This window comes from Erithacus rubecula, assembly GCF_903797595.1.
Source record: "Erithacus rubecula genome assembly, chromosome: 18".
NCBI classification, from domain to species: Eukaryota; Metazoa; Chordata; class Aves; order Passeriformes; family Muscicapidae; genus Erithacus; species Erithacus rubecula.
In genome coordinates, this window is record NC_136670.1 from 9,139,538 (window position 1) to 9,157,830 (window position 18,293).

The window sequence follows — 18,293 nt, forward strand, 5'->3', positions numbered from 1 at the left end:
GAGAAAACACAGCAGTAGGGCCCTACTAATGCTGAATTGTGGGCAAGAATATTTTAGATGTGCTAATGCAATGTATTGAATCACAAGGAACCACACTTAAGATTTATATTTTTAAGTGTCTTGGATTTTGAGTGCCTTGATACTTGTGTGTTCAGATAAGACTTGTTTTTGTTCAAGGTACTCACTAGTTACTGAACACTGCAGTTCTTTAAAGTTTCCCAATTTAGGCATTCCACAACTGAGGTAGTAAAGTTAATAACTTGTGGGTTTTTTTAAATGGCAGCCTGTTTTGATTTTAGAATATTCAAACACTTTTAAAAATGGCTGAGAAAAGGTAAAGTTTCACTGAAACTGTTTGGGAATTATCCCCACAATTAACTTAGAACCTCTACAGATTTCACCCATTACCTGTCTGTTGTCCCAAAATTGCAGTATCAGCATCAAGCTCTCTATCAAGATGGAGTTTGTCAGAATATGTTACCCTGAAGTTTCTAAATATATTTTAAGAAGTTTGAGTTTTTTCTCATCTAATATATTAGTACATATTTTTTCTATTATTTGATCAGTAAAAAAACCTCAAACCTCTTCAGCTTAAATTTAAAATACTAGTGCCACCTTCAGGAAAGAAAAATAAATAGGCACTGAAATAGTTAATAAAACTCTCCAATTATTTTGAAATAGCAGTTGGACAGGATAGTTAGCACAATTCCATATAAAATTCACTAACTTGGCACCAAAAAATGACCCAGACTGGGTTTGTTTTAAAGGGTTTTGCAAGGTCAGTCACAAATCAGAGCACCTCACACCCCTCCTGCCCTGACTGTGCTGCAGGCTTGGCTCAAGTGCAGGGAACTGAGACAGCCTTGGAAAACTCTTCCCTGGTTACTAAGGGAATTGTCACTTAGAGCTGGAGAAGGGAGGCATTGTTCTATTTGGGCACAATTAAAAGAAATGGAGTTGGCAGAGGGGATGCAAAAAATACCAGAGCTGGAGATAATGAGGTGGTTGCAGTTTTCCAAAGCTGCTGTTGTCTTGCAGGAAAGACAAGTGGGGCTAGAAAATTCCCATTTTCTGTGTAACCTTCCCAGGGAAGGCTGTGCTGCCAGCTTGTCCCTGGCATTGGCTCAGGAGCATTCCCAGCTTCCTCCCCTGGCTCTGCCTTTGTCTGCTCCTCTCCTGCACTCACAGCCTGGAGGCAAGACCCAAGGAGGCTTTTCTAGAGTCTTTTGTTAGTTCTGCTTTAAGTTTTGTGTTAGCTGAAATCTCCTCTTTGGCAGGCTTGCCCATCCCAGGAGATGCCAGAAATCCATACCTGAAAAAAATCACTTTTCTGTTCTGTCATTAATTTTTGTGTTTATGCCATGACATGCATCAAGCCTTCCTTTCATTTCCTTTCAACTTTCTGGCCATGTTTGTTTGTTTATTTGAGTTTTGATTTTTTTCAGTTGATTTCATTGGTGGATTTGATCCATTTCCTCTCTACCATGTCAATGAAAAACCCACCAACCTTTTGTTCAAGCAGACATACCTGTAAGTATCATCTGTGCTAAGAGACTCCATGTGCTCCTTGGTTTCATGGCTCAAGGGTACCACAGGTCTGGGGTTTTTCCTCCTTGCAGGTTGATTTCTCCAACAGGCTTTTCAGACATGGAAATAATGAACACATGGACACCAGAAGGAGTGGAACTGCCCTTTCTCAGCTCCAAAATAATTTTAAATTCTGCTGCCTCCAAGAACTGAGCTTTCCATGTGTGGGGCAGCCCAAGAGTTCAGCTGAGAGCAGAAAGGGGAATTGTGGAATTGTCCACAGTAGCTTCTCTCATAGCAATAATGAAGGGCCACTGTTGAATTCCCATTTCTGACCCCTGAAGGCACAAGATCACACTTTCACTCTGTCCACTTAAAAGCTGGTTCTTATTGAGATTCTCAAACACAAAGGCCAGTTCTGTCTGTTCAAAGCAGCAGTGAGATCTGATTTTATATTCTTTAAATTGAGCTGCAAGAGGCAGTTCAACACATGGAAAGTTTTTCACAGCAGCTGCTGAGGGAGGTTGTTTTTCAGGAACAATGTTACCAGAGAGTCCTGCCAAAAAGAAGGATGTGAGGATGGTGGAAAAGAGTGGGGCTCAGGGAAGAAAAACTTCCCTGAGGTGGATTGGTAGATGTGCCCCCCTAATTTCATAAGGACTTACTGTCCACTTTGTCACTGCAGCACAAGATCAGGAATACAAGTAATTTTTGCAAAGCCATTGAATTCCTTGTAACTTTGGGGGTTCTATAGTGTCATTACAAGGGATGCTACAGGAGATTAAATATTGATTTCTCTCTCTTTTTGTCACAGTGGGGTAGAATTTTTCATAGTCTGCAGAAGCTGTGCAGCTCTAAGCAGCTCCCTGATTTACTAGCTGGATGCAGCAGTGTGCTGAAGAAGCATCACATTTTTACAGTATGGGGTTTGGGCTGCTTTTTTCTTAAAATTACCTGTTCTGCTTGAGAAAGAAACTCTGACTTCTAAAGGAAGATTCCTGCATGGGGGAGATTGTAATATGAAGAGAAGTTAGCAATGTGGAACTTTCTTCCAGGGCCTCAGTAAGAGGGGAAGCTACTGCTCAAGTCCACAGATAATTCTGTTGTTCCTCCCTCCCATTCTTTAGCCCATCACTTCTCTGTTGGTATTTTCTGCCAGCACAAAATAATATTTCTCTCAGGCTACCAGGAGGTGAAAACAGCTGCTGAGCTGTAGATAATGTGACCCTCTATAAATTTCAGTAGCCACTAAATAGCAATTTTTGTTTATTTATTTCAGCCTATTGCCTTTTTTCTGTGTGTGTGAATGGGAGTGAGGGGAGGAAGGATAATTGATTCCCAGGTTATGGAGTGTTGCAGGCTGGGGCACTGACTGCCAGATCCCTTTTAATTTAATGACAACTTGAAGGCATTTTTTAAAATATCCTCTTCAAGAAGATGTGAAACAACAAACACATCCAACTTACTTGAAGTTTAAATTAACAGAAGAGCTAAGGATCAGGAACATGGGCTTTCTAGTTTGAACTCCTTTTGGAAATGCTGAATGAAACCAGATTTATTCTACAACTGATCCCTTGGAGCTGACTGCAAGCAGGAACTTTCCTTTTAGGATGGCATCACCCCCTTGGCTGCACTCAGATGCATTTTCTGGGCTGCCACACTTCTCTAACAGGATCACTTTCCCTCATTCCCTAATGGAATTATCCTCTTCACTCCAGTTTTACCTATCCTTTTCTGATGAGATCACCCTTTCCTCCCACTGTGCCCTTACCTCCATTTTTCTCTTGTCTCTCTTCTTCATCTCTCTGAATTTTTGAGTTCTTAGAGACCTCACAGAACAATGACATGAGGTGCTAAATTCAGTATTCCAACTCTGCATCCCAGTCCTGGCCTTCAGCTTCCAGCCACAGCACTGGAAGAAGTTCTTAAATACCTTTGCCTCCTGCTAGGAGGAAAAAACACCTCCCCAAACTGTCACTGATAATAGATGCTTCCACACCATAATCCAGTTATGTCCCAGCTTTATCATAATGATCTCCCTGACCTCAGCTGCAAGCCTCCAGTTAGTGGAAAACCTCACAAATTTATTAAGTCAGGTGTTATTTTTCTCTTTAAAAAAAGCCAGCAACAGTAATCAATCATCATTTTGTACTGTTATTTATAAAGGCAAGATTTAAGAGTGCTCATCTCAATTCACACCTTGGTATTCTATACCTACTCACACAATGGTATTCTAAAAATAAAGTTATTTCTGTTTCAGGTTCCACAACTGCTTTTGCTCCACATTTCACTGACTCCAGAGGAGTTTGGTTGTGATAGTTACTGTTTGAAGTCACAGCCTTCAGTAAAAAGAGGCTCAAATTATAATGAAAAAAATGTTCTGGAAGTTTTACTGAGCAAAAGAATTGCTCTTAATCTCACTGCTGATTACCAATCAAGGCAGCACACTAATTATTTAATAATAATATATTAACACTATTGATAGAAGACATGTTTAAGTCTCCAGTGCCTGAGTTTTGGTCTCAAAGTATTTATCCAAAGGATAATAAATCACTTCTGGAAAGACAAAGTTGCTCACCTGAGGCTAAAAGAGTATTTCCAGTGAGTTTTTAGGAAAAAAAAGTGTTGAACTGTTTCTCCTCCCTCAACAGGAACACAAGTTCAGGTTGTTCCTGCTGGCACCACTGTCTCCCCTTGTGCTGCCCAGCACAAGACTCAGCTCTGGGCTGCTTTTCTTCTTGTTTGTTCATTTGTATTAACAGAATTCTCATCACTTGAGGCAGAAAAGCATTTTTGCACCAGTAACTGTGGCAGTGCTGGGCAAGCCAGCCTTGGCACTTCTCATTCAAGCTGTTCTCCCCCAGCCCCTGCAGTACCTGCCAAGTACCCAGAGCATCCCAAGCATTTGTCAGCACCTCCTGCCTGCTGAGCCCTTTCACTTTCCTGACATCACTCTGAATTTGTTTTGGAAAGCAGCACTGTGCAATCTCAATTATAAAGCAGAATAGCCTCAAAGCATGATTTTGTACACAGGGTAGTAAATCAAGAACCTGCTGGATGACAGGAGGTGCCTCTGTTTATTTAAAAGGTACAGGACAAGCACTAGATCTTCCTGCCTTGTAAGGCCAAGCAGTGAATTGCACTTTTGTGAGGCTCCAGCCCCCAGCACTGCTCACACCTCAAGTACTACATCACATTAGGGACTTCAGAGCTTTCATTTGACTTGTGGAGCCAGATTTTATGGACTTTCCTTTCCTCAGATGTATCAGTGAAAAGGTTAACACAGGGTGTGACTTTTATCAGATGGAGACCTGAGTATTGGCAGGGCAGCAACAGGAGGTATTGGTTAATTGAGGGATCTGAGGCTCCAGTTGGAAATTGCTCACTTTATTGGTCCCTGATCAATCTTTTGTGGGGCTCTGTCTGCTGTGAGCACTAAAGGACTTGTCCCCATACAAACATCATCCCTTACAGGCTTAAAGTGGGTTCTTCATTGCAACAATATGTACAAGCACACAAATAATATTAAGTCAAAAAGTCAGAATCCAAGACTGAAACACTGGAATAAGGAGAGATGAAAACTCCTTTAGAATTTTTTTCCCACATATTGTCTCCAAACTTTGATGACCAGAATAATTTACAAAGGAAACTTTAAACAGGTAAAAAAATCCCTCTTTGTTCTGAGGAGAGAAAAAAAACCACAAAACAAAACACTTCTTCTTCTCTTTCTAGGTAGACTTTTTCCCAAACAAACAACATGAACTTGCACTCTTTTGATCATCCTGAAGCTGCATGTGTATGAGGTGATGTTTCTGCCAAAAGCATTCACTCACCTTTACTGCTGGCTCCAAAAGTAGATCTGCTTATCCTGCTGCACCTACACAAAAAGCACATCACTGCAATTTCAAGCAGCTCCTTTATCCTGGAGATGACCCTTAGCTTTTTAAGCTCCTAACCAAATTTTATGCAGCTCCCAATGCTGAGGATCCATAGATCTAACCCTGAGCCTAACTGCAGCATATTCAGGTCTGACACATGCATTGCATTCTTTCCAGGCTTGAAGACTATTTAACCACATTACTTCTGAGCTCTCAATCCTATTCCTCATCTGTAGTCAATCACATTTAAAAATCCAGAAGAGGAACAAAAAGCTGTTCTCATTATTTCCCCACCATTTCAGTCACATAAAGAAAGCAACTGAGTGCTTGCTCTATACTCACACCCTGCCTTCACCTTTTCTCCCCTGTCACAGGCCTGCGTAAGTGAAGAGGAGCCAGAGGATGGATGAACCTTGCACTCCACCAAAGGTGCTGCAGGAAACAGTCCCCTGGGGCCTGGATCTCTGGCAGAGGAAATGCAGGATGGTGAACTCCATTCCATTTTTTTGTTCCTTGTCTCCTTTTCAAACACAATGAATGTACATCAAAGAATGGCCACACGGTTGGTTTCCAGTTCTCCAAGTGCCCTGATGAACCTTTCCTACCACAGTCTGCTGGTACTGGCCTAGAAATGGCACAGGCCTCAAGACCACTGGCAGAACAAGTTCACCAAAAGCCTCTCTCAAGAGCTACAAGTTGAAGCTGGAGCTGCTTCCTTGCACCATGGATCCAGAAAGAACTGCATAACACCCTGGGACATTTCAAATGTTCTGTAGTTAGTTTCCTCCCCTTTTTCTGAACAGAGCCTAAATCCCCTAACACAACTTCATCTCCTCCCTGCCTGTATAAAATGAGGTGGGGGCTCTTTATACTTGAGTTACTTAGGCATTGTTGGGTTCTAAGTTAGAGATGAGACCTTTTCCCTTCTTCATCCCCACCCGTTGCTCGTTCTCTGTAGACATGGCAGTAGCATTTATCCTGGAGTTCAGTGTTCTGTGCCCTAACTCCTGTAATGCTCAACAGCTGAAATCTAGCACAGCCCCTTCACTCAGCATGCAGCTTCACCCCATTTCAGGCAGCCAAGCCATTCTTGGAGCAGCTGGAGCTTACTCTGGGTCTGCCCAGTGACATTAAATTAACCTGGTGTAGCTGAATCCTGCTGCAGGCCACTGGAAAAGGTCCAGCTCCTCATGGAGCACAGAGGGGTCTGCACCTGCCTTCACCTAGAGCCACACCTATTCCATGGAAGAATTTTGTTTGTGACAGGCTTTTTGAGGGGAGGGAAAGGACTGAAGGGGGAATATCAGCATATTTAAGTTGCATTAATGAGCTGCAGCAATTAATTAGAAAGAAGAACAAAACCAAGTCAGTTTTGTTAGCTGTGTCTCCCAGCATGTTGAGTGTCAAAAGCAGAGGAGGAGAGTTCTCAGCCAGCTCTGGCATTTTTGGGCTGGTACTTCAAGTGTTGTTGTAATTCATTATTGTCTTGCCTAATTTGTTTGGGATTATTTGGCATTTTTTGAGAAATGCTTTTCAGGAGGATCAAGCTCGAAGCCATGCTAGGGAGAAGCGTGAGAGAAGAATTAAAAAAAAAATAAAAACATTAAGTGCTAAATCAAAGACAGAATGATGCAGCTTTTTTTATGTTTCATTCCTAAGGGCCCAGGAAGCAAAGTCCTCTTTTATAAACCCAAATGTATAAGCACTGAGAGAATATTTTTTGCTTCTGTGCAACTTCTATTCCAGATACCCAAACATCCTGAGATGTGCTTGGGTGCAGCTGCAAGTAAAAATGTTGTATTCTGTTGGGTGTTTTTTTCCTTCTTTTTTAGCCACCAAAAGCTACAGCTTCTGACTGAGCAAAACTAGGTTCATCCTAGTTTAATACCTCAGAAAAAAGCTCAACCCTGACAGCTCTGCATGACAAAACACAATTCCCTCCCTTATTAGTAATATTGTGTCACTACCAAGTTAAAAAATACCAGTGAAAAACAAGCTACTCTCCATTTTAAGATCACACACAGCAGTGTGCACACACTGTTAAGACTTTCTCCACCTCTCCTTTATTCACTTTCACCCTCATTCCTGTCTGCCCACCTGACATTCTCTGGAGAGGCAGAAAAACAAAAAGGAGAAGAATACACATCCTCTATTCAATGAGATTTTCCCATGAAAGATTTCATTTGTTTGGGGCTTTTTAAATTAATCTTTCCTTTTCTCACTCCTTGGGTTTAATATAATTTCTTTTCCTCAGAGAGAGTATTATTAATCAGATACCAGCAGTCTTTGTCAGCCTTGTTTGAGAGCAACCAAAATTCAGCACAGATGGTGGAAAAATCACAGTTTCGGCTCTGAATACCTGAAAGATTTTACTGATAGTTTCAGGAAGCAATTCCTCTAGATGGTAAGAGGAGAGGACTTCTGGAATTGAGGTCTGTTCTTAACACTGCACCTCTCCAACTGACCAAGCCCTGATGCCACTTTCACCAATAAAACTGATCAAAATCACTTGCCAAACACTCTAAAGAGCTAAAAACATCTAACTATACATTTAACAGCATTGCCCCTTGGCTTTAATACACTCTGGTAAAGATCTATTAAATGAAAGTGTGATTGACTTGAGTGAGTCACTTCAGAACTACCACTCAATTGCCTGTGCTCATTGTAGCATAAAGCACCAATTAATACAAGTAAAATAAACACCAAACCCCTATTCAGGTAAGTCCATAATATGATTAATGGCAGTCATTGATACTGCATAAGAAAAAAAAAAATTCAGTCTGAGAAGAAACAAAGCTACCAAGGGTCATATTCTACACTTAATGATCTCCTCCAGCTTTCATTAGCAGAGCCATTCCTCCTCCTGAGAACTCCTCTCATGGTCTGCTGGTGCTAGACCCACTCTGAGCCCCACAAGGTGACAGAGTGACACTGCTGTGTGAGGTTAGGGACTGCCAGTGCCCTCCACCCCATCCCATCCCCAGGGTGACCCAGGAGCAGCTGGTGCTGGTGGCTTCCCTTATCTCCAGTTTCAGAGTGCCCTCTGTTGGGGACAGACTGCTGGAGATGCTCCTCACCACAGCACAGTGGCACCTGTTCCTCAAGGGACATTCCCCACAGGAAAACAAACCAGCTCCTGGTGTGGAAAAACCACTAATTTCACACTGTTCAATAGGAGAAGCCCCAGAAATAATTGGTGCAGTTCCAGCCTCGCTTAGGTTCAGGCACACTGAGGAAGAAATAACTGTTCCAGCTGGTGTTTTCCCTTCTCAGATTAGCACATCTATTCAAACTACAACTTTTTGCTGTACTTATAGAGGCAAAACAAAACCAATGCTACCATAAACCCAGACAACAGCTAATTTGGCATGGTGGCTCTGTTCCCTAGGAAAGCTGCTGTCTGGCAGAGACCCAACTAATTCCTTCAAGAGTTACAGAGTTTAAACCACTCAAGTTGTAATTTCTCTCATCTATGCCAAGCACTGTGCTAATATTCCCTTCTCCTGAAGGCAGGGATGAAGAGAGCTGCCCTACCATGGGACTCACAGATAACTGGCACCTTAAAGTTACTCATAGACAAGCCCCTAAGCTGCTCAGTAATCAGAGCTGGAACCAAAGAGAAGCAATTCCAGAGCCACAAACACACTGAAGAGCCTCCTACCCAAACTCTGCAGAGTTCAGATCAGAATTACTCTCCATTTGCACAGTTTCATGTAGCAGATCTTATTCTCCTTCATGCTCACCCCTTCTTTTGCAGTTTAACAGGATCTTGAGGAGCCAGATTCTTCCCTGTGAGGGTGCTGAGCCCCTGGCCCAGTGACCAGAGAAGCTGTGGCTGCCCCTGGATCCCTGGAAGTGTCCAAGGCCAGATTGGATGGAGCTTGGAGCACCCTGGGATAGTGAAAAGTATCCCTGCCCATGGATGGGGCATGGAATGAGATGAACTTTAAGGTCCCTTCCAGCCAAACCATTCTAAAGCTCTGTGACCCACATGCTGTCTGGTAAATTCTAAAGGAAACTAATGAATAGTAAGAGCAGTGAGTTTTCTTACTCCTGCCCATGTAGCACTGAAGGATGGATGTGATTTACAACCTGATGTCACTCCAACATAGCAGGACACCACCACACCCCTCCCCCAGCAGGGAATTGTACTGGAATCAGATACTCAGACTAAGTTAAACAAAGGAAAAAATTTATTCCATTAAAAAGAACAGTTGATTTTTAAAAACTTATTTCCTTTCCCTTAACAAGGGATAGTGTGGATGAAACTTACTTACTTTTGGCTACATGATAGAATATTCCATTTTAAATAAAGAATCACCAGTTTACCCAGCAAACAGATGTTCTAAAAAGGTGTTTCCAGAGCTGTTTTCCAGTAGGATAATACCCAACAGCCAGGGAAGAGCTCCATAAGAAGCTTCCAGGAGACCATCCAGTGACCCTGAGCAAAGAGCTTTCCAACTGGGGAGGTCAGCTGAGAGCACAGAGGTTGGAGAGTCAGGCCAGGCTTTTCTACTTAGTTATGCAAATTTGAGTATTTTTGAAACATTTCATCAGTTGTTGAAAATTCAACAAAAAGGGGGGGAAAAAAAAAACCAGCAAAAAGGGGAGAAAGGTAGATTCTCCCTCCCCCCACAGCACATGGCTGCTGAGTATTCTAGTCTCACTGGAATGCATTTTGTACAAAAAAAATACTCCCATTTTCAATCACACTTCCTGAAGGAATCCCTAGCAGCTGTCTAGAGATTGTTCTGCTAAGTGAGTGAGAAAGACCCACTGAAAACAGTCTTTGATTTCAATACAGAGAGAAAGATTCACTTGAGAACACAAAAATGTGGAGAAATAGAATCTCTGTCAATAAAAGCCTCATTTTGGAGGGCAAAAGAATCCAGCAGAGTTTTCCTGGAGCAGTCCTAAAGCAAGAGTAGATCAAACCAGCAGTTTTTCCTAGAAACACTGTGCATGGGAAACACACTCAGTGAATTTTTACTCTTATGCCAAGCTACCCTGCAAATAAGATTGCTCCAGCAAACTATTTATTTTCTCCCTCTGCAGAGTTATAAAGAGTTCTCTTTCCCCTTGGGTGCATCATGGCTCAGGACATGAAAGCTCTCACACTGCCCTGGATGACAGCTCTGCAGATGGGGCACAGCCTCAAATTGAGGGCACATTCTGCACAAGCTACCAGGTGGCCACAAGGGACAAACACCACTGACACATCTTTGTCCATGCACACTTTGCACATCCTCTCCTTCTGCAGGCGGTGCAGCTCTTCTTCTGTGCTCAGCTGAGACCCATCTTCACCAAAAAAAGAAGAAACAAAAAACCCAAACTGTTAGTGTTGTCACAGCTCAAGTTGTGACAGCCTAGGACATCACACTGCAACTTGCCCATTGTTTTGTTCAGAGACTGTGAAAGTGGTAAAAGTAACTCTCAGGCAAGTTTCATTTAAGCTGAAAACCTACAGCTATTGTAGACTGGCTTATCTACACAAGATTCAGCTGATCCACACATGCTGGACTGAGCAGGGACACAGATCAGCAGCATTTCCTGTGGTACATAAATTATCCACAAACTGGATTTCTTTGTGGCAGCTGCTTCAGAGGAGCACTCCAAACTCTGAATAAGGGTTCCTGTGCTCAGGTACCACTCAAACTAGCACACAGACTCCTTCAAAATCAAAAAATGAGTTAGTATAACGACTACTGATACTGTTATTCTAGAACACCTCCCAATTATGCTTAAAATCAATTCCCCACCACTGCCAGCCCAGGGTACCTGATTCCTTTTGCTGCACAGATCTCATTTCTTCTCTTGATGTTCCAGTCTCCCTCTGAACAGCACCTGTATAACCAGAAAAGAAGATAGTATTCCATGCTACCCCCTTTATCCCTCTCCTGGCAGTGCTGTGTGAAAAGATGAAGAACCCTGGACCTCAGAAGCATTTGGTTACAATTTTAACTCAGCCTGTGGCTGATGTTCTCTGTGGTGCTTGCCAAGGCTGTCTGTCCACATTCTCCCCTCAAAGTTGGTTTATCTATCACCTCAGCTGGTCATTCCAGCTCCTGTGATGTTATTCAATCCAAATTTCTGTTTTGTGGATTTTTTTTCTCCATGTTAGCTACAGAAATGGCAGACCATGCTATGGAGGCAGCAGCTTTACAACCACATCTTTGAGTAAACTTCACAGAAGAGAAGACAGAAGTTAAGGAAAATAGATATTATCTGGACAAGAACTATGGTTACTTTTGATCAAGTTATTGATCCAGTTTTAAACAGGCTTAGAGTGATCATCCATCCCAAGACCTTTGCTTCAGAAAACTGCCTCTGTCTGGATCAGCTGTGAATTTGTGCACAAGCCTGCACATCGTGGAGCTGCCAGTTAGTGCAGGTCTGAGGGCAGCAGGAAACACCAAGGACATCCCCACCACAGCCCAGTGCAGGCAGATAGAGCCACAGGCATCCCAGTAGCCACAGCTTCTCCAGGCTTCTTTAAACCACAACCTTGGTTCCTCCCAAGGAAAGGCAGGCTTGGGGCATTACCCCCTCAATTCCAGCCTGGACAGAGTGCAGTCAGGATGCTCCAGGGGCAGTGAGGAAGAGGTTAAACACCCCCCAGCCCAGCTGTGAGTCAGGCCTACCTCTGCTTGCTCCTGCACTGCTGCTGGCCCCCCTGCCTGACTGCAGCAGGTCTGAAACCAGCTCAGACTCAGACAGGTAGAAGGTCCCAGTCAGTGCAAATTTACTCTCTACCAGGTTTGCCACCCAGCTGGGGTCAAAGCCCATCTGCAGCACATTCTGCACTATGAGACTCTGTGCCTTAGAAGGACGAGCCCGCAACCTCCAGCCCCTCAGAGGATCTGTAAGGCAGGGAACAGGTACTTTACCAAAAAGGCAGAAAGTGTGCCATTCCTTGATGGTGTTCTACATAAAATAGCATTAATGCATCTCAGAACACTCCTCAAGCTATCCATACAGCTAGATTAACTTCCACATTCATTTTTTGCTTCAAATCCTAATTCACAAGAAGGTTAGTCAAAGCCATTTTCATGAAAGCTCAGACACTTATTTTGAATGGTTTATTTCACTTTATCAGTGAACAGTCTCCTGTGCTTGGCATCAGTCCAGAATCCTTATCTCTGTTTTCACATCCCAGAACAGAAGCCTCAGAACTGCTTTCATGAGCATCAAGTGGAACATCCCAATTGAAGCCTCTCCTACCTCAACCATTCATCAGTAACAACAGAAGCAGGAAATTCAGCTGGAAGTCTCTTCAAAGGCTCAAGTCTTGCTTAAGCTTATGGGAGCCAAATTGCACCTACTTAGATTTCTGGGAACAACTGATAAATGGGAATAAACCCCAGGATCAACATTTTTATGAACATCTAGACCCTCTACTATTCTCTGGTTTCTTATCAAACATGTTTAAATTATTGTAGTGAAGGGCTTTACAGACAAACAGCAAGAGCATGCAAAAGCCAAAGGTAAGTTAGGTAAGCACTTAAAACTCACATGATTATCCAGACTAGCTAAGCATCTCTGGCTTTAGACTAAGAGGTCTCACAATAACAAGTAATTTTGTTTGTTTAGCTAGTGACCATTTCCTAAAACCAAAGTGAAACAGCTTCTAGAATATCAAAACATCTCACAAACACCATGTCTACAGAGGTCAGAGCAGCTGAGGCAGGCTGGTGGAACTCAGACTACAACACATTCACCAGAAGATAAAACAACCATGGAATTACAGCACTGACCTTGGGAAGGAGAAGAGTCTTGCTCAGTCTGATCCCAGGAGTGTCTCTGAAAATGATACAAAAAGAGAAGCATGGGTTCAAAACTCTCCCATCTATCAAACCTAATCCACTCACATAAAATAGTCATGACTCACTGGAGCCAGCAGGGTGGTAGAAAAGGTTGCCTGAACGCTGCTAATAAATTCTCTTCCCCTTGAGTGCAGTAAAAATTCACACCTATGAGCAGAAAGGTTTAAATGCATTAGTAAAGGGTCTCCCAAGGGAAAGCAGCAGTTTGAAATTTAGAAGCAAAGGGCAATGAGCAAACTGCTATATACCCATTAAAGACAGGGTATCAGGTGTTTCACCTGCTCATCTCTTGCACAAAGGCTGGCAGTAAGAGAATCAGGATCCCTCCCCATGAATTCAGTCATTTTGGCCCAAGATGAGCTCAGTTGTACCATGCTTTAGAACAGTCCCCAAGAACTGTGATAAGAGAACAGTTCACAGAACTGCTGCAGAAACCCAAGACTAACAATACATTTCTTCTTGTACCAGAGTAGAAGTAATGAAAGTTCCTCTTTGATGCTGAAGAAAGTTATTTTAATTGAACTCTGAGATAAACTCTGGGTCAAATTAGAGAACCTCAGGTGTGAACTGTGCCATTCCACCTGAGCATGAACATTTTGTTTTACTTTTAAGGTGAGAGGGTATAAATATTTCTATCCTGTGGAACAAAAGTATCAGTGTGAAATGCATCTTTTGGTCCTGCTATGAGGGGAATTTGTTAACCAAGACTGACTTACTCTGGGTACCATTTGGCATGTTCCCTCCAAGGATCATCTCCAAAGGACCAGCTCCTCACACCTCCATCACAGTAAAAACATCTCACCACATCTCCTTGTCCTGAAAGGTAGATCAAGAGATTATTTGATACCTGAGACACTACATGCCCTACACTAACCCTGGGTGAGAGTCAGCACAAAACACAGGCTTTGGACAGAAGAGGTGAACACATGACAATTTACCAACACAGTGCACATTGTACAGGGGCAGGAACTCAGTCCCAGAGCTGCAGCTGGTTGAGATGATTCCAGAAGGGGGTCACAAGCTAACAGGCACATCTATGGGAACAGCTGAGCTCCCCTGCACAACCCCCCAGCCTGCCTTTAGAGCAGAGCTGGAATTGGTTATACCTGTGACTGACCACAATCTGCCACAGTGCAAATATTTCCTCTGACTGGTCAATTGAGAGAGGAGTATTTAATCAAACCTGTTACCTAACAGCAAAGCAATCTCAAACAGAAAGGATAACATTATATTGATATTCACATGTATGTGATTACAACAAATATTGCCAGTTTTCCACAACAAAAAAAAAAAGTATCTAATTTCTGTATTTCAAATGAAGAGCTCTTAGAGAAACAAGCAACAGCCAGATGGGCTGGCTCAGCTGTCACTCAGATTTGGGGTTTTGAGAAGAAAAGGCTTCAGTGCAAGTCACAGCCTATCCAAAATAGGACATGCCAAGCAAGCTCCTCAAGCCTTTTTAGAAGTGCAAAGAATAAATGCAGTCAATGGATCTTAAAGCAAAATTTTCTGTCAGTAAAACATCTGTTTAAAACACATCACCTTTTCCTCTCCTGCTGGCAAGGAGGTATTTACTAGTGGACCCCTCAGTACCCAAACAGGAGTTAAATGTTGAAGTGAATTCTGCACAAGCAGCAAGAGAAGCAGCACAGGCAGAAGGAAGGATGTGGTTTTTAACAATACACACAGGTATTTGTAGCAGCAATAAAACAGTGAAACTTTCAAAAGTTAACTTGAATAAGAGTTAAGGGTATTTCCCCAGAGTACCTACCTGTGTAAAAGAACCCTGCTCTAGCCAGTTGCTCTGGATGCATGCTGGAATTCTGTGGCCAGTTCTCAAATGTAGACAGTCTCATCTCCTCTGTCACCATCTCGGGGTACTCTGGCTCGTTGGGCAGGGCTGTCTCCTCGCTGACTGTCCCCTGCAGGACACTCAGGAACTGCCCATCCACAGTGTCAAAGATGTTCTGCAGGCACAGCATCTCCCGGTTCCCAACACCCTCACCACAGAGGTACTGACAGGAAGGGAAGAAATTCAGGTGCTCTCTTATGGGGCAATCTCCATGTCTCCAGTCCCTCAGGACACCACCACAGCAGAAACACTGCACTTCATCCCTGGGGCCCAGGTAGAAGAAGCCAGCCTCCACCAGGTCCCGGGCAGACACCGGGGCGCTGCGGGGCCACTGCTGGAACGTCCGCAGCCGCCTGGCCGGGCTCCTCATGCTGGAGTCAAAGAACTGCCAGCGAGCAGCCCTGGGCTCAGGCTGCCCTGCTGCTGCTGCTGCATCCCCCATGGCTGTGCTCTGCAAGAGAGGATGAGGAGCCCAGAGCAGTCAGCAGCATGCCCAGCTGGGCAGCACTCACCCTGCAGTATTATTCCCGTGCGTATTCCAGAAAGATCCTGCTCGCAACAAAGCCCAGCTTGTTTGGGAATGGCAGCCCAGCCACAGACCTGGGGGTTCTGTACTTTGCTGTGGAACTTTTGCTGAGCCCTCACTGGTATCTGATGGGAAGAGTCCAGCACTTTCCAAGGCTCTCTGCCAATTCACAGGAAAGTTGGAACAGAGAGGGGAGGGCAAAACCTATGCTGCCTCCCAAACTGAGCCAAGCCAACCTTTGGGCATCTGATCTGTAAGATAAATCCCCAGCCATTTTGCTCAGCCTTTAAACTAGTATTTAAAAGGCTCTGCTTTTTATTCTCCAAACCAAGCATGTCATAAAACAGGACAGCCACACCCAAACAAATAATGTCCCTTTACAGCCAAACACCACCCAAAACATCATATTTCTCACATCTTAATTGTCATTATTATTAAGCAGTGATTATCTAGAAATAGCTCTATAAAAGTTATTTCCAAGCCATGGTCTAAAATAATTAGGTACAGTTTTTATGGGATGGTGTCAAGACTTTTCCAGTTTTTGTCATATTCTGCCTGTGCTACTTCTGTGCAAGAGGAAGACTGAAATTAAAGAAGTTACCAAGCTCTCATCTTGCTTAAGGTAACAGCCCTTCCCTGGGTGATTGAGCTGAACTGCAACTCAGCCACTGCTTCCAACATTTTTCTTATGGCTGGTAAAGACACTTTCAAAAGACCCTATAATTACCCAGCTAAGAACCAGGAACAATTTCATTCCTTTGGAGTGAAGTCCCTGCACAATGTGACTAAGTGAAAGCTGCAGTCAACCCCCTTTTTTAAATTAAGGGCCCTCAAAAATCCCTTCCCCACCCAACTCAACAGGTGAGTTCAACCCAAAGAAATACAACTTCCTATCTACAGGTTATCATGGCTAAGCATTATTAGAACACAGACCCCAAAACATCACACAGGAAAATGGTAAATCAAGAAGGGGAAAAAAACCATAAATACACCTTAAAAAGATACAATTTTTCAAGGCTGGTACAGCATATTAAAATAACATAACTACAGCAGTGCAGAGTAAAATACAAACAAGTGGAGACCATAGATGCAGCAGCCTCTGAGGAGGTTTGAGACACTCAGGCCAGCAGCATTTCTGAAGAGCTATTTCTCTTAATTAAGAGCTGCAGCACATTTAGGAAATAAAAAAAGCTTACAGGTCATTTTAGCCACAAAACCCACAGTTGTCCTCCATAGATATTACATATTTAGTGAGATTTTAAACTTACTCCACCACACACCTCTCAAAAGGTAGCAAGGAAGAGAAAGCTCATTAGCAACCAGAATTTCCTTCTACAATGACAGGGACAGAAACCAGGGCTGGAAGAAAAGGCTCTGGAAGTCTCTTTCAGAAATTATGCTTTATTTAACACAATAAAGAAGTTACTCCAGAACTATGTCACTGGTATAAGGAAAAGGCCATAGAGAAACAAAGCTCTGAAGCCATTAGTCACTGATGCCCAGCAGAATCTGCAAGCTAAGCAAACTGAGGAGACACAGATTGTTTGCCCTCACAGCAGATTTTGCTCCCAGAACACAGAAGCTTGTTCAGCAGGCACAGCTCCACAATCAGTGCTGCTCTCATCTTGAGCCTTAACAAGGCAGGAGCTGTAACTCTTAAATGAAAATAAATGTTGGGTTTCACAGAGATGATGGCCAGGTTAGTTTGGCCTTCCCCCACCTAGACAGTGCTTGAGAGCAAGTTTCACAGCTTTTGCTTTGTGCCTTCAAAAAGAAAACTATTTCTTCCACAAAAGACTTTTTTTCAATAAGAGGTACAACATAGGAGAACAAATAGATTTATCTTTTGCTTATTAAGAAGCCCATTATGGTTTACCCACATATTCACTCATTAACTCTGCTAATGAGACTTTCCAAACCAAATTAAAATTTTAAACAGCTATAACACCACATTCTACCACAACCCACTACTTACATAGCAACACACAGACAAAGCAACATTACAGCTCATACCAACAATTAGCATGATAAAAATAAAACTTTTTTTTTTTTTTTTAAGAAAACCCACTTTACCTGAAACATGCTAACCAAACCCCAGAAAGCTTCCATGATTTCAAACTCTCTCAACACCACAAGTTCCACACAAAAATCTTCTCTCCTCAGAGTCTCTCCCAAAGCAGAAGCAGCACCAAGGAGTAAGTGAGCCCACCTGCCTCAGAGGCCATTTATAATGCTTAGTTGCCCCCAATTGGTTGGGATGGGCTGAAGTTCTCTATTGGCTAACGAGTCCAAATTTCCACTTTATAAAAAGGAGTCACAAGGCAAAGGTATAAAATTAGGGTCAGATTTTCTCCAGAAAATAACAGAGTTTGTTAAAACCAGGTGTGGCATCCTGAGTCCTATGGTATAATGGCTGTCATCTCCCTGTTTTCCTGTGACCCTATTAACAGCATTTCTGTATCTTTTTCAGCTTGTTCTCACATGCTTTGCACCTTACATTTCTTTAAAAATGCACTGCAAAATTAGTAGATAAACAGCAACAAGAATTTTCTCCAGACAGCTTGAACAGATTGCATTGCCTTTACTTTGGGTATCAAATCTTTTTCTACAATTTCATCTTCACAACTTGAAATCCTCCTATTCCATTGCTTTCCTGTGGTCACAATTCCACAAAATGGGAGATTTTA

General features: G+C 42.9%; 2 protein-coding genes across 6 annotated transcripts in view; one reads left to right on the forward strand and one right to left on the reverse strand.

The window, feature by feature from the left end:
* Window positions 1–7,025, forward strand: part of NKAIN4 (sodium/potassium transporting ATPase interacting 4) — a 50,181-nt gene extending 43,156 nt beyond the window's left edge. The window contains exons 6-8 of one of the 3 annotated variants that reach the window (XR_013776308.1): window positions 1,446–1,530; window positions 5,260–5,330; window positions 5,780–7,025. Coding sequence is in view for 2 of the 3 variants with exons in the window: in XM_079321711.1 (XP_079177837.1) it covers window positions 1,446–1,530; window positions 1,620–1,740 (206 nt within the window). In the remaining variant the exon portion in view is untranslated. Of the gene's footprint in view, window positions 1–1,445; window positions 1,531–1,619; window positions 2,881–5,259; window positions 5,331–5,779 lie in introns of those variants that run through there. The other 2 variants (XM_079321711.1, XM_079321712.1) reach the window with 2 other exon arrangements.
* Window positions 7,026–9,529: 2,504 nt separating this feature from the next.
* On the reverse strand, window positions 9,530–17,791 carry BIRC7 (baculoviral IAP repeat containing 7). Of its 3 annotated transcripts, none has more exons than XM_079321376.1 (8): window positions 17,680–17,785; window positions 15,000–15,531; window positions 13,945–14,044; window positions 13,294–13,375; window positions 13,160–13,205; window positions 12,047–12,265; window positions 11,184–11,249; window positions 9,530–10,703 (listed from the first exon to the last, which is right to left on the reverse strand). In XM_079321376.1, the coding sequence occupies exons 1-8, from the start codon at window positions 17,713–17,715 to the stop codon at window positions 10,501–10,503; spliced, it is 1,284 nt and encodes a 427-aa protein (XP_079177502.1). In that variant the 5' UTR covers window positions 17,716–17,785; the 3' UTR covers window positions 9,530–10,500. The 3 variants fall into 3 exon arrangements, with proteins under 3 accessions (XP_079177502.1, XP_079177503.1, XP_079177504.1); XM_079321377.1 differs by having other exon boundaries at window positions 9,581–10,703; window positions 15,000–15,857; window positions 17,680–17,791; XM_079321378.1 differs by lacking the exon at window positions 12,047–12,265 and having other exon boundaries at window positions 9,584–10,703.
* Window positions 17,792–18,293: the final 502 nt, after the last annotated feature.

Excerpts from the sequence above, each read along its gene's own strand:
- BIRC7 (XM_079321376.1), bottom strand. The coding sequence starts at position 17,715 with ATGGAAGCTTTCTGGGGTTTGGTTAGCATGTTTCAG. Across the intron at positions 12,266-13,159 it reads AGACTCTTCTCCTTCCCAAG|ATCCTCTGAGGGGCTGGAGG; the intron begins GTCAGTGCTGTA and ends CCTGCCTTACAG. Across the intron at positions 10,704-11,183 it reads TGTGCAGCAAAAGGAATCAG|ATGGGTCTCAGCTGAGCACA; the intron begins GTACCCTGGGCT and ends TTTTTGGTGAAG.